At 39.0% G+C, this 15,801-nt stretch overlaps 1 protein-coding gene across 1 annotated transcript in view; it reads right to left on the bottom strand.

Moving 5' to 3' along the window:
- Positions 1 to 15,801, bottom strand: part of aopep (aminopeptidase O (putative)) — a 155,670-nt gene that overhangs the window by 59,102 nt on the left and 80,767 nt on the right. Inside the window, exons 14-15 of the mRNA XM_072433120.1 lie at positions 7,795 to 7,857; positions 6,561 to 6,647 (exon numbers count right to left, since the gene is read on the bottom strand). Coding sequence (XP_072289221.1) covers positions 6,561 to 6,647; positions 7,795 to 7,857 — 150 coding nt within the window. The remainder of the gene's footprint in view (positions 1 to 6,560; positions 6,648 to 7,794; positions 7,858 to 15,801) is intronic.

The following is a 15,801-nucleotide window of genomic DNA, read 5'->3' as shown; positions in this document are numbered from 1 at the left end:
GATTTTTCCAATTCCAGCATGCAGCTTCCATGACCTCACACGTCCTCTAAAAAGCCCCAATCTTCTGAAATGGACCCAAGTTACTTTCAGCACCTAACACTTACCAGTTAGCAGGAGCCTCCGGAGACAAGCTGTTCCTCTAAACCTGTTGACATTTGTCAGCTACAAACTAGAGCTACATGATTTGGCGGAACAGCCTTCCATCCATCCAGAGCGAAGGTGCCGATTGCGACGTGGGAGTAATTGAGGTGACAAGTCTGACTCATGGTCCACCTATCTGGCAGCATCTGTGAAGTTATTACGGTGCACTGAAAGATGTTACTGTTCTCAAAAACATTTAGATCCAAGTCGGTACCACCCGGCGCAATCTGTTCCGAGAATCAGCGTGTGTGTGTGTGCGCGATCATAAGTCGATTTTTTTTTTTCTTGTTGTTTTGTTGCGAGAGTTAAAAATGAAGAATTCTAATTAAAACCACGGGTGAGTGGATGTGAGACACGGGTTCAGTTCGGGTTAAGTTTTGTGCAAGTGTCAGAGGAGCAGGTTTAAAAAGTTGGTGATGAAAAATTTGGGCAAGAATGCTAAGAATGCAGCGTTACACAATTTCCTGGATTTGTTTATCCCGTGGAAGAGTTAAGTAAACCTGGTCTATTTACAGACATAAAACAAAGGTGTTTGGATGTGTCTTCTCAGTCAAATTATACTCAACAATCCCTGCTTATTTTAGCTCTGCGTGTTGTTTACTGTAGACTTAATTTATTGCCTGGCATCACTACCTCGCACTAACTAACTTTGCCTTCCCAAACTCAGAACATTTTCCCAATATGGTAATGAATTCTGGCTCATGTTTGAAAGAGTGTGCGTATGTGTTAGGTCTTTTTTCCTGTGGTTAAAAAGCACATTTTTCCAAAACTTGCCAAATCTAAATTAAGAAAGTTTGAAAACTGAAGCATTCTGAACATAAATAAATAATATAAACTATTGTAGAGAAAGCAATAACATCACCATGGAGACAAGCAGGTGGCGGACCCTCCCGTAGAAAAGCTATATAGTGCACCTATGAATTCCATTGTCTAAAGAGTGTATTATTACCGGACACATGTGGGTTGCTTTTTTGATTGCTTCAGACTGTGATTTCTTTACCATTCGAAACTTTTTTCACTTCATCAAAATGTATTATTGGAAATTTGAGAATCCTCACCTCAATTGCACTGCGCGCGGTCGAGGAAAAGGTTTCAGATTTTAGATAGCATCCACTTTGTCTAGTAATGGAAAACACAGATGACCGCATTGTTGCCAAAAAAACTCCTAACCCAAGTCTGTAGTTCTGTTACAGCCCTTAAACCCAACAGGGTTTCCTGTTCTGATCAGCAGGGGCAGACGGACTCGCTCATTACGCCGACCGCACATGAAAACGAGGCCCATTAGCGCAGAGGCGTGACTAATATTCTACTGCGGACCTCCACACACTGGCCACGTGCACGGCCGCCGACACGAGCACGCGCATCTCACTACTATAGGTAATGTACATGCTTTGGAGTACGATTGTTGACCCCATGCTCAAACTACAATGTTTTACAGTTATTTTAGTTTCATTCACATTGTTTATCACAACTCCTTTATGAAATCTAACTTATGAATGATAACGTTAATATGACATAAACAGACAGACACCATTTTGGGTAGAGATTGGACAAAACTACTTATTTTTGCAACTGAGATTCTCACAATGATTATGTTTTGTTTGATGAGGCTATTTGATTTTTGCTTAAACAAATAATATTCACATCCTTACAAATCAGGAAAAGGCACAGCAAATGTGGGAAAGACAAAGTTGATAATAACCTTGGTGGTATTAAATTGAGCAGAAATAAGCTTGCTGGTTGTCCGTCTATGTGTGTGTGCGTGTGTGTGTGTGTGTGCGTGCGTGTGTGTGTGCGTGTGTGCGTGCGTGTGTGTGTGCGTGTGTGCGTGCGCGTGTTCCCTAATCATCCATGCTACCATTAGTGCTAAATGCTACTCGCCCTCAGACTAATTTGTGCTCAGTAAAAAATCTCGCTTCAGTATTTTTCCCTGTCGCCATCACTTTTCTTGGTGTAATATTTCAGTTCTCCTCGTCTCACCTCCTCTGTCTTCACGTATCCACTGGCCTTGATATTTCGGGTAAGATTCTTTGACGGAGTCAGTGACTTTACGGGAATTCACAGTCGTCTAGTCTGTCTAATCTTTCCTTTTTTTTCTGTCACCACAAACCTCTTGTCCAAGATGCAATCCTGATGTTGAGCAGAAGAAAAACTAGCAAACTAAAGCTATGAAGATTTATTCACCGTATGTACTTAATGATGTACTTCTGAAGACTTTTTTATCAAGACTTTTTCAGATGAATTATGTATTCAGTAAACATATTAAACTGGACATTTATTGTTATAATTATGAACAGGAAACTCTTCAAGAAACAACTCGGCCTCCTGGGTCAGTTTGATTAGGTTTGAAATAAAACAAACATGTTCTTAGAGATTATCAGAGCATAACATAAATATTCTTGGGGTGAAATAAGGTCAGGTTTTGAAGCCTCTTTCCTTTTATTCAATATCTAATTGGAATGGAATGGTTGGATATTCAGGAAGCAGAACAAAGAGTACAAACTTTATCTGATAATACAAACTATCAGTTTTATCTGTAAACTTTAAATCCCAGTTTTCTTGGGGCTATTTATATACAAAGAATAATGCGAGCAGAGCATTGCATAAAGTCCTCCCCATTCACAGATAAGCCCTGATGAATGTTCTATTGATACCGTTGGTTTAGACATGGGGGGCCCATTTTAAAACGTTGGAATGTGGAATTGCAATTTTATTAGTAAAGCAAAAATGTTTTACTTACCAATTGTATCTTTCTGATCAAACTATACTCTACTTTAGATAAGAGGTGGGACGTTTTGAAGATTAGAATGAGCGTATGGCCTCTTGTTAGAAAATTGTCAAAAATATGCTGATGAAAATAAGAAACGACTGAGTTTAAATCCCCATTAAGTATATATTCTTGAATGTTTTGCTTGATTTTACAGTCCATTTACATCAGATGCGTTTCTTGAACCTTAACATTAACAGGCACGTTTAGCACATTTCTGATTAATATTTGTTTTGTCAATATAGTCTTCTTGTGTAGTAAGCCACAGGTCATTCTTTACTATTGACGCCATGCATAACCACCTTAAGGTAAATGTCATATGCTTTGGATGTTGTGGAAAATCCATAGAAGCTGCGAGCAGTCAGGAATGAACGAGGCATTTCCAGGCAGGTATCTAATAAAAAAATTATCAATATTGGCCGTGCCCAAGCTGTTTTCCACGCCGCACAAGTCTAGCTCCCATCGCTAAACGCTTCAGATTCCTCATCAATCACCAATTCTTAAGATGTCATATTTTTTGTTCGAGACCAAACTTATTCCCTCCCTTCCTCTCACTCCCCCTTTGCAGATCAGATCCTTTGGGTGATTTATGGTGCGGCTACAGGCTGGTAAAGCGGAGAGGTAGGCCGACGGGAGGCGAGACTACGGGGCGTTTGAAGTACATGAAACGCAGTAATATAAAATACACCTGGTCTATCCATGGGGTCCTGTGTTCGGAGAAACAAAGAGGCAGGTCGGATGGAGATGGGAGGGGGGCGGCTGCGTGGGTGAAGGGGGGGTCACTACATGTTCCCTTTCAGAACCGGCTTTTATGGTGCAACTTCAAACGGCAGACCCCCCCACTCTCCACTCTCCCCCCCCCCGGTTCTGTTTCAACCCCCGTTTCACCGGCCCATCCCACCTCCCTCCTCTCGCTATCCGCACTATTGTATAAAAGCAAGTGGGCAGTAATTGGCCATTCTTTCAGGAAGAGGCCCTTTTGGCAGCCCCCTTTCAGAAGTCTGACTGAGAGGGTGCCAATGCCGGCCGTATGTTTGCAAATGACAACCGTAGTATCACTTTGTGCTTAATTAATGGCAACAGACAATTTGTTTACAGACAGGCAAAGAGGAGATGAAAACGAGTTGATAAGACTCGAGTTATGTAGGTGAAGAATCTTTACATTTCACTAAAAGCTACTGCATAAACAAAAATGCAATACAATGCAACATTTTCAAACATGATTTTGAAACTGAAACTAAGGAAACGCCTTGATACTCTCAACTTTGATGACTAAACACAAAAAAATTCTCAACACAGAGTAATGGTAAATCTTTAAATGTTATCATGTGGTCTTATGCTGGATCCAATATAGATCATAATAATTCAAACAGGAAAGGTCTGATTTATTTAATTATTACTATTTTTACGCAATGTATACTATCATATTATATGTATTTCAGTGCAAAAGTATTCTAAGTCTGAATGGACCATGACATGCAGGTATTCAACATTCTGTAAGTACTTGTTACCAACACAGGAAATATTGAATAACATTTTTGGAGTGAGCTAACTTTTTACCATTCTCTTATTTACCACCAACTTGACTAAACCAAGAATTAATTTCACAATGAGATATCTATCAATATTAATGATCAAATGTTTAATTCAATTGTGTAAATCAGTAAAATGAATTATTGAATGTACTGACTTTGTGACTCTCATAATAGTCTTTTAGTGAATGTGGTAACCAATGTGCACAGCTCCAAGCAAAACACAAGCTTAACTGGAGATAGTGAAAAGATTTTTTTTTTTTTCGAATCCTCCCATTCTTCTCTGGTAACAGTCTTAAAAAGTGGTTTCACATTCCCCTAAAAATTCTACCTCTAGGCAAAATGGCATAAAGTAGTGGAAGCCTATTACATGGCAGTTGAGAGAATTTAACCTTTGACGCCAGAATATACTCTAGGAAAAATCTTGTCAAAACTGCATTCAAATGAGCAATAATGTTCCCACGGTTACGAGCAACCCACTATTGCGTTGTGTGATAATCTATTATAAACAAATATGCAACAGGTTTGTTGGGTTAGATCACAAGACTGGAGAGGAATTCTGGGTGATGCGACAACAGATGGACAAAGACTGAACTGGCTACCCTCTGGTTAGTGGGTGAACACATAGCATACGGTGTCACTATACGAAATATATACTTCATTGACAATTTTGTCCTTATTTGTCAAATTCTAATTCATCTTGATACAATATTGGTAATTTTTTTGCCAATTATTCTAATATTGCCTTTCTATTGCAACTATTCTATTATGAGAGTGTGTATTTCATGTAATGATGTAATTTTTGAGTTAAACAAAGTAATGAAAGTACAGTTCCAGGTCCCGAGCCACTGCAGACATTTGTTTACATGCAGCTTAGCAACAAGCAGCATCCACATTCACTGGTGCATGAGCGTGTGTGTGAGCGGGTGAGTGTTTCTTTGATGCACAGTGAATTGAGAGGCACAATATAAATGTGAGCGTTTACTATCATGGTTCATTGTATAGTTGAGCGCTGCATAGCCCTTATTACCTTTGGTGATTGCAGTGCTTGACCGGAGAGTGGTTATGTCTTTGTTTCAGTTCACTTTGGTTTTACTCATCAGGTGGTTGACAAAACACAACATTTCAGAGTTGCACATAAATGACTATAACAACACGTTTGGACATGTTATATTCTGTGGATTTCTTAAACACACCACTTTGGTTTCAAGAGCAAATCTCCAGCTACATTTGTGAAAAGTAGCAGCACAGAGCGTAGTAGCCGAATCCCCCCCAAAAAACACCATACTTATCCAAATCCGTCACAACGTAATGTTTCTCCTGTACCAAAAATGGCTTTGAAATGAATGGAAATGTGAATGGTTTTAGTTAGTCAATAAAAACAGCGCAATGGAACAAATTGTTTCAAACTGATACCTACCTACCACACACATGTTCTGAAATGGAATTTCAGTATTAGCTTAGCAGTTCATATTCCAGACTCTCTGATTCGAATCCTGAGTTCAAAAGATAAATCTCAATTAATCAGACCGGAATTTGATATTTTCCCATGATCATTCAACCCTGTTACCAAAATTACTAAAATGACTCTTTCCGCGCGTTCAAATGACTTGCATAAAGCTGCTGCACTCGGGCTAATGACTTGTGGCCCTTTGTGGCTCCCAGACCAGTGTGCGTTCATTAATGTTGCAGGCCTGTGTGTGTGTGTGTGTGTGTGTGTCTGTGTCTGTGTGTCTGTGTGTGAATAATAAGAGAAAAGGATTAACCATCTCGAGGGACTTCCAATTAGCTCCTTCCATGTACAACCGAGCCTATTTTTATCAGAAGATTTGTCATACGCGAAGGTTAACTTTTATGAGCCAAAACATGTGGCCTGTGCTAGTGCCCTTCCCACGCACAAGGATGAAGTCTGTGACGTAAACAAGCGCTTAAGAGGTTAAATATCATGACAAGTACAGGGTGGACAATCTGCCCAGACACAACATGTAAACACATTGAGATGAATGCAGGCACACATGTTTTGAGGCAGCTTAAAAAAAAAGAAGAAGAAAAAAGAAAAAGAAAAGAAAAAGGCCACTTCTCCCTCCAGTAGTGCACTAGGCGGTGGTCTTGGGTCCTACCTCTTTGTGGTTCACATTGGGCGCCGATCTCTTCCGCTTTCTGCCCTTCCCCTGATGACTCCGGCTGGGGAGAATCCATTTTACAACCTGCGGGAGAGAAGGAAGGAAGGAAGGAAGAAGTGAGGGAGGGAAGGAGGGCAAGGAGAAGAGGTAAAGAGAGAGAGAGAGCGCGCGCTTTTTAGCGAGAAAAAACAGCATGGTGCGGCGAATGGAAAAAAAGTAAACAAATTACAGAGTAAGGTTGATTGGGGGACCTTTTTGGAAACAAACAGTAATTAAACTAAAGAATAACCTTTTTTGCTTACTTGAGAACTGCAGTTTATTCATTTTAAAGCAAATTGAAAAAAAAATCTAAAGACTAAAATGCTATCAAGGTTACCATAAGCATTAGAGGTAGGAAAAGGCTCAATTCCATGTACACATTTTCTTTCTTCTTTTATTTTTTTCATTGGAACGCAATTTTCTATTTTCTTCAATGAACAGATTTGGTCTTGATTGATTTTGGAAAGGTCCAATTCTGTCTTATTCATGCGATTTGTTTCAGTATCAAGTGGATTATTATCAGGGTATCAATATTTTTGACAAGCTTAGTCTCTACCTCCTGTTAACATTAGAGCAGAAACAAACATGACAACTGTTGCAGAAATCATCTTAAATAACAGCGGTAAAGCTGGCTGGTTCAGTATGAAGTAGTAACAAAGCTGTGAAATGAAGGAAACACAACTTGAACATACAAGTGCCTTCTTGTCGCACCAATCCATCTTCACATTACAACTTACGCACAATAGCGGAGACAAAAGCATACAGTTCAAAGTATGCTTTTGTCTCAGAACACCCGACAATAAATCACTGACACAACTTTATACTCCCACAACTCCAACGTATACGCCACTAAATGCAAGTTAAGCAGTCTTATCTCACAAATGGACAAATGCGGGCGACCTCGATGCCCAGATTTACTGTAAGTGTCATATAAACGGAGGAGCGGGAAGATATAGGGAAAGCGATTATAAGAAAGGGAGAGCGTCTTTATGGGAAATAGGAGACGCAGCTACGAATGACACGCAACAGATGTAGAGCGCTGCGCCAGACGGAAGGAGCCAGAGAAAATGTCTATGTGATGGGAATGAAGTGACAGTGATTTCAACTCCGCTAAACGTGTTACGAAAAGGAACACCCGGATCAGCATGCAAAAAGAAGAGCGGGAAAGAGAAGGGAAAGGGAGTCACTGTACCTCAGCTTTGACTTCTTGCACCAGCCTGGCTTGTAACCACACGGAGCTCCGATCGCGCAGCCACTAGGAAAAAAAAACGGCGAGAACAACAGTGTAGCAGTGAGCCGGGGGCAAGTGAGCGGAATGCTTGGTACAGACAGGCAAGGAGAGGAAGAGAGAGAGAGTGAGAGGAAGACAGGGAGAAAGAGGGAGGGAGAGAAGCAGGAAGGGGAGGGCTCGGAGAAGAGAGAGAGAGAGAGACAGCGAGAGAGAGTGCACTTGTTTCCCGATGACTTAATTGTGTATTTCTGATTTGTACAGCAGCAATGGCTACTCTGTTGGTCAGTTAGAAGAAAATATATGTATAAATACTAGTTTAAGCAGGGGTACACAATTCTACTCTTGTAAATTTCATATTACCCCCATTTATCACTTTTACTCTACTTGCAGAGTGTTGTATTCATTATTTGTTTTTGTACATTAAAGTGCATATGAGCGCTTAGACTACACATTTCACTAAACCGTAGTGACTATGATTTTAAGATGTGCCCATTTTCCCCCAATGTTAAGATTTAATTTTACTTTACACAGGTAGAGGTCATTTCACAACTGCTACCTAGCAACCATAACGTAAACAAGGGCCAAAATCCATATAAATTACACAATAGTTATAATCTTACATAATAATACATGACACTAAAATAAATAAATAAATAAATGATAAATCAGAAATCTTTGTCAGTTGTGTGTAAATTATCCCTGGAATGTTGCATATTAATTATATATATATGTTTTTTTTTGTCTTCTAGTAGGGCTGGGTCATAACATCAACTACCATTTTTAAAATTTTCTTCACTATCTGCCACTTAACTGGTCTAAAACTATGATAAATATTAACCACAGGCACTATCCCACCAAACTAAGGCATAATTAGAAAAATGTTGAGAACCAGTCAAAGTTCAAAGGATATTCTAACATTCCAAACAAATGGCTATATCCTAGTTCATTTTTAAAAGCTATTCATTATTTATTTTTGCTTTTTGCACTAATTGTAGCTCATTTTATGGACTGCAAACCCGATAAAAAGCCTCATAAGTCGCTAAATTGTGTCTTAGGATGAGATGCGTGTTGACTCAGCGATGATGGTCCACACCTGCTGCTCTGCCTGAAAAAGCTGTTCTAAAGCTGTGCCTGTGTCCGAAAATGCATGCGTGCAGACACTGCAATCTGCCCAGGGGTTTGTGAGCGGCAGCAACAACTTGGATAGATTTAAATACATACTTTCTATCACAGTTTGAAAATCAGATAATCCAGCTTTAATTTCACTCACACATTAAAAAACTCTTGTTTCTTTTATCGTGTGACTACTTCAATGCTGTTTAATTGTGAAACGTGTCCTGACATCTCCATTATAAAAAATAGCCAATAATGATATTGCCTTGAGGCGGACTCCATCACAGCAGCTGAGGTTCAGCTGGAGTCATTCTGTGAATATCCAGCACTACAGGCACTTGTTTTCTTAAGCGCTTAAACAACTAACAAGTAAAGTGGTAGATTTAAGATCAATTATTGTCTCTTTCTACTACTAATTTCTTTCGGTATAAAAGGTATTGAAAATGCAAATAAATGAAGGAGCAAACTGAAACAATAGCTAATTGATTAAAGGACATCGTATGTAAAAATAACCTCTTGTAACTGTGAAGAGAAATGACTTGGACACAGTAGCGCTAACACGGCAACATAATAAAGTGGTAAGACAGTTTTAAATAATTAATTTAGAAAATAAAAACATATACCTAAATATTAGGGTGGTATTGCCTAGTCCAGGGGTTTCCAAACTATGAATGTTGAAAAACAAAATGTAGCCCTCAGGCTTCCTGCTGAATTGGCCCAAATGAAAGCACTTTTTACATGTCACACTTGCCTATTAATGCATCATATGAATGACTTGCTGTATTGACCATCAGTCTGACATCCCTGGCCTAGTATACAGGATACAATACATATTACGATATTCAGTACATATCCTAATACTTGGATATCCCTTAAAATCAAAGTTTAAAGCATAGTCAAATTATGTTTTTGATTGTGAAGAATAACAAAACAGCATTAATATCAGAATGCAATTGTTGTATGAATAACTTAATGCAGTAGTAGTTTAAAGTATCATGATACACATCTCTGTATTGATATGCATTGATTACATTTGAATTATGATTCAAATTCTAACATTTCTAATACTCAAAGATCAGCTTGGTCATTTTTAATCTCCATGTCATTTGGAACATTTTATCATGAGATTACAGCCAAATATCACTCACACGTGATTTTAGAATATAGCTACTCAAACTTTGGTTTGTATTCAGAAAATCCATATTCCAAGGCATTTTGGACCACTCCTGGATGAATGAGGGATTACATCGCCACTACATAACGGGTCCAAAAGTATTTAGAGATCCTACACAAACCCTGTCCTCTTTATGATGAAAAGATAAAACAAAGATAATTCTCAATATGCAAAGCCTGCACATTATGGATTTACGGCCCGTGTAATGCCCACATCAAACCCACTCCATTGCTCCTAATGGCAGACAGATAATGGTCACCTGATCTGTCCACACAGACAGTATGCAGAGCCTCCGCCCACACACTACTTACAGTGTGTAACCTTATTAAAGCATTCAGCAGCTCTCACTATAGGCTGAATCACACTTCAGAGGCCTGTGTACAGGACCGTACACAAAGGAGGAGACAGGATGCTTTTAGACCATCACAATGAGGAACACGGCAGAGGAATGGCAATGGAAACATAATTCAGATACTCAACAAAACCCCTCGTCATAGAAGGGGTAAAGTCATTTTCAAGCCAAAAAAATGCATAACTGGACTGGAGATTAGCAACAACAACAAAAATCAATTTTCACTATTTCAATTTAACCCAAACAAAAACGTCTTTCCATTTACATTTTCTGAAAAAAACAACAACATTATTTTAAAAATCAGTGGCATTAAAGATAAAGATAAGAAAAAAATAATCCTCAAAGTGTGAAAATTTGCTCCAAACCACATTCTTTGACTTGTATTAAAAAGCTGAACCTCTATTTATTACTAACCTCTAGCTGAGTAGTTCATTCACATGTCAATCATAGGATGCACCTACTGCACAGCTGTAGCCTCGTCGGCTTGTCCCAGGAGAGCAGCACGTTTGCGTGTGTCTAAGCGCATGGATCTATCATAATATAGTTCCCTCAGTGTACAGGACAAAATGAAGACAGTTCGAGCTGACTCAAAAGAGACGTAAATCTACGGGAGACGAGAGATGCGATGTGATCCGTCGCGCTAATAAACAAACGCACGTGTAGCAACGAGGCTGTTGTGTGCGTTGAGTGCGCACTTCCGCTTGAGTTCTCAAATCGGCAAAAAATCCTTCATTATTACTTTAACTTTGACTTAAGATATATTTGCTGGCCTTGCTATAGATTTTGAAATCTAAATCGTGATATCGGGAAATATCGGTTATCGGCCACAGCATCAAGCCAAATATCGGCTCAGAAAATCTAATAACCCCTAATTAAAGGGGAATGTAACTTTTCAAGTGGAGGGTCTGCCATCTGTTTGTCTCCACAGGTTACAGGTCAGATCTGTGGAGAGGTGATGCCGCTCACAGTAAGAATGCAAGTTATCCAAGGTCAATTTCAGCAACAAAAATGCCTGTAATTGAATAACTGCCAAATAGAGAAGTGTTATATTTAAAACCTTCCAGGCAAAGCAATAACATCTCTATCCTCACCAGAAAAGTTACATAGCGCTTCCTTTAAGATGATCATTGGAAATCCGAAGCTGACGATGCAAAAATGTCTGACAAACATTAAAATACCAAATCTAGTGAAAATATGGAACATCCTTGTACCACAACTGAATTTAGTGAATAGTATGTTGTTTTGTTTTTGGCGCAGAACAGAGCGCAAGACAGAGCGCTGACAGTTTGGGTTGTGTACACGTTTGATCATGCAAATTTTCCCTGACATCTCGTCTCTTGAGTCAGTGCTGTGAAATCATTAAAACATGCAGCATCTGTGTGGTCCTCTCCATGTCATTTGGAACATTTTATCATGAGATTACAGCCAAATATTCCCTCTGCTGCTCACTCGTGATTTTAGACTATAGCATGAGGTTTTTAAATACCAGACTATGTTCCCCTCAGTGTACAATGCAAATGAGAAGACAGGTTAGTTTCAGAGGCCGTCGGGAGTAGCAACAGCGGTAAAAGACAGACAGTGGCATTTCCTTTGACCTCATTGCTGCTGGCATTTAAATTGAGTGACATTATTTAGCATTTATACGTTAAGATGATGATCTGACATGCATGGACCTGGCTAAAATCCATCCCATATCCTTTGGGCATGAGACCTTGGGTGAAGTGTAGAAAAAGGTTCAGTTGTAGTCTTCTGGACACGTTTCAACTCTCATCCAACAGTCATTCTCAATCTGCACTAAATTGATGATGACAACACAACAAAAAGTTAAATTAAGGTATGTTAACATTTCTTGAGTTAAGAATATTTCATCTTGATTTGAGTAGATTTGATTCAACACCTTTTGTACCTGCTATAAGACAGGTTTTAAAGGCAGCAAAAATCAAGTATAATATAGCAACTTAAATTGAAATTAAATTCAGTAAACCAACTTGGACAGTTGCAGTGAGAGATAGGTATAATACAACAAATTGTTTGTTGAAAAATAGTATTTGTAGCCAACAAATTTCTGCATTTTGTCACGTCACAACCAAACTTACATAAAGAAAAGTAAATAAAGACAATACTAAAAAGTGCAGCAAGCAAAAGTATTCAGCCTCTTTACCCTGAGAGCAATTGCTGTGAGAAGTTGCCTGATGATTGCTGAAAGCGTGACTGTTGACCTAATGATTACGCTGTGTGTAATCTAATCTCTGTAGAAATGCATTTATTTATGCATTCCTTTAATTTATCATGGTGCTATAAAAAAAAAAGAAACAATATAATCACTTTAGATTCACCTGTGTCTAATTTAGAAATCAGATTCACTAACTTTTGACGATATTGGCCCTTATTTAAACTGTTGAGCCAATAGACACATAAATGAGTAGATTCTCATATTATCGAACGCCTCAGCTATTCGAATCGAGTAGTAAGATTTGAAGGACTCCAGAGTCTGTTCCGTGGATTTCTCCGGGAACTGGTATCATTAGCCCAATGGTCGAGGTCAAAACTTTGTTAAAAGTCACTGTTGTGTTTAACCCTTGCTTTTATTTTAGATGATAATTAGTGTGTAAATCTGGCATCAAGCTTAAAGTTAACTAACGTGAAGTTGAAAATGTGCTTTTGGTAAGAATATAGTAACCACAAAACATGTTACTGATGAGGAGACCAGATGAATTACATAAATATCATGAAATAAACATTTAAATAAACAATTTGTAAACTTTAATATCGGAATTCATCTACATGTGAAGGAACATTTTGAGTTGACATGCCTCCGGTTAATTTCACGTCTATGAATGTCTGTGGTTGAGCTTACCACGCTACACACCTCACCATGGTAACTGAAGTGAACCGGTAAGTGATGTAGCGTTACCATGGCCACACAAAGAGTTCAACAGTCTCACCTCACGCCTCAGTGCATTACACAGAAGTACTCCAGCGAAGGAGGAGGCATGAAGAGCACAAAGGTGTAGAAGCTGAGGCTGTGAACAGAGCGGGAGGTGAGAGGGAGGAGTGAGCAGTGAGAGGCAAGTGAGTCGAGTGCTGGAACAGTAAATTGGCATTGTGTAACAAAATGCCACACATATATACGTAGCTGTTGTGCTGTTCCCGGAATAGCAAAAGAAAGTCTTCGCTGAGAGGGGCACCTCCGGGGATCCATAATCGACACAGTACTGTTAGAAGTTACGACAGGAGTTGGAAAATGGAGGGCATTCATACATTTGCTTCACTTTTGAATCAAAATAACTAGACATTAAGATCCATTTTGAGCTTAACAATTGAACTGTAGTCTTCATTTGTATACAAAGGCATGAGAAGAAACATTTCTCAATCAGTGGCTTCCCATCATCTGTAAAACTTGGAAGTGCTATCCTAATAGTAAACAATTTGAGGTCCACTATGTAACTTTTTAGGTGTGTGGTCTGCCATCTGCTTGCGCATTGCGTGGAATGTTCCTAAATATGGCCTTACATCAATCCATCAAACTTCATCTATAAAGTGCTTATCAAACAAAATTGTAATACAAAGTGATTTACTTATCATACGTTCAAAATCTCAAGGAGAGATGAGGCAGGGATACTGGACCTCCACCAGGAACCCATGTTATTTACAATATATATAAAGACAATTGAGCATAATCTAAAACACAGTAGCATCCACTTGTATGAAGATGATGTAATTCTGTTGTGTAAAAGTGATTCAAAATATTCAAGAGGGATTTTCACTCCATCCAAATGCTTGGGCATCTGGATCGACAGTTAATCCAGGCTACCGGTACATTATATTCTAAAGTAGAATGGATGAATCATTGGGTGCAAGAAGAGAACAGTACTGTCTTTTGTTTGTGTATAAGGCTCTAGATGGCATTTTGCCTGATTATTTATCAAGTTTATTGCATATCAGTTCAGGAATTCACCGTTTAAGGTCTCAGGACATTTTTATCTTACAATCCCATTGTGTCAACTCAGAGACATGAAACAAGGCTTTCAACAACTTTGCTCCTGTGGAACAAAACAGAGACTCATTTTATAAATCCTTTTAATGATTTTAAAGCACTATTCATATTGTATGTATAAATGTGTTTTTATTTATTGGTTAATTCTATTGAATGTTTTATTTGTGTTTTAGTATCCTGTGTTTGTTTGTTGTTTATTTTGTGTTGTGTTTTAACAGGGGACCCATGACATTTTTTATTACTAATACCTTGAAAAACATGCATTCTTACTCTAACCTGTAACTTGGCCATGGAGAGTTTATATAGTTTACATTCCGGGGCAAAGCAATAACATCTCCATGGAGATAGGCAGGTGGCAGATGACATAGTGCATCTTAAAGAAGGCTTAAGTATGACTAAGAACATAATTAAAACACCTTTATAAGCCACAAAGGGGAGATATCTACCTCTGATGTAAGACATGAGGTAATTATATTTACTGCTATAGAGATATTGCAAAAACCAAAGTTTCGCAGCTACATTTTGTAGCCTAGTTACTGTACAGCTTGAGCAGCGAGAATGGGTATTACCTTTCATTCAGCGCCTTACTGCCACAGTGAAGAGAAGTGCTTTTATGTTACAAAAGCAGCATTCTCACAATTATTCTGTGCACTAAGGAGGTAATGCAATCTGCTGTCTCTAAAGTTTTTTGTCTGAGGGATTTAAGGCGAACTGGAGTTTTTCAGCCGTACACAAAGGAGGACCTTGGTGAAGAATACGCCGCGCCCTTGAAGTTATTTATAAAGCAGTAATGGTGAGAATGCTTCTGTCAATTAGGCTTTGGAGAATTTGGGTGACTTCTATACATTCAATCGATTAAACTGTATAGAGTACAGGCATGTCCTACTGGGGCGAGGTCAAAGTGCAGCCCTGGGACACGGCAACCGGATCACATGTCTTATTTGCTGTGGGAATGTCTGGAGCTGGTGGAAAGGACTAGTCTTCGATCCCAGTACACATGCCCAAATTAATCCCATGAGGCAATAGTTTATTGGACATCCTGTTTTATTATGTCTTAGGGGGGGTAGTCAAGAGAAGTCAGGGCTGTTCATTTTGTTTTTCTTAATCAGTATTTTGGTGTCGCTGATTTCCGTCTGCCCCTTTAAAGGTCCCATAACATACAATTCTTACATTGCTATTTGTGCTTCATATATGTACCCAGAGTGTTTTTTTGATTGATTCCCGCAGTGTTTAGCTCTATTACAGACTATCTCCTTTCCTCAAATCTCCAAACTGACGGGCGGTGGGGCAAGACCGCGTCATAAGGGAAAGCATGCGTCACCATCCCCCCTC

Source organism: Eucyclogobius newberryi, unplaced genomic scaffold (genome assembly GCF_026437365.1).
Source record: "Eucyclogobius newberryi isolate DKJ021-1_F unplaced genomic scaffold, fEucNew1.0.hap1 SCAF_6, whole genome shotgun sequence".
Classification (NCBI taxonomy): Eukaryota; Metazoa; Chordata; class Actinopteri; order Gobiiformes; family Gobiidae; genus Eucyclogobius; species Eucyclogobius newberryi.
The sequence above is the reverse complement of the archived record's forward strand: the minus strand, read 5'-3'. Positions and strand labels throughout refer to the sequence as shown.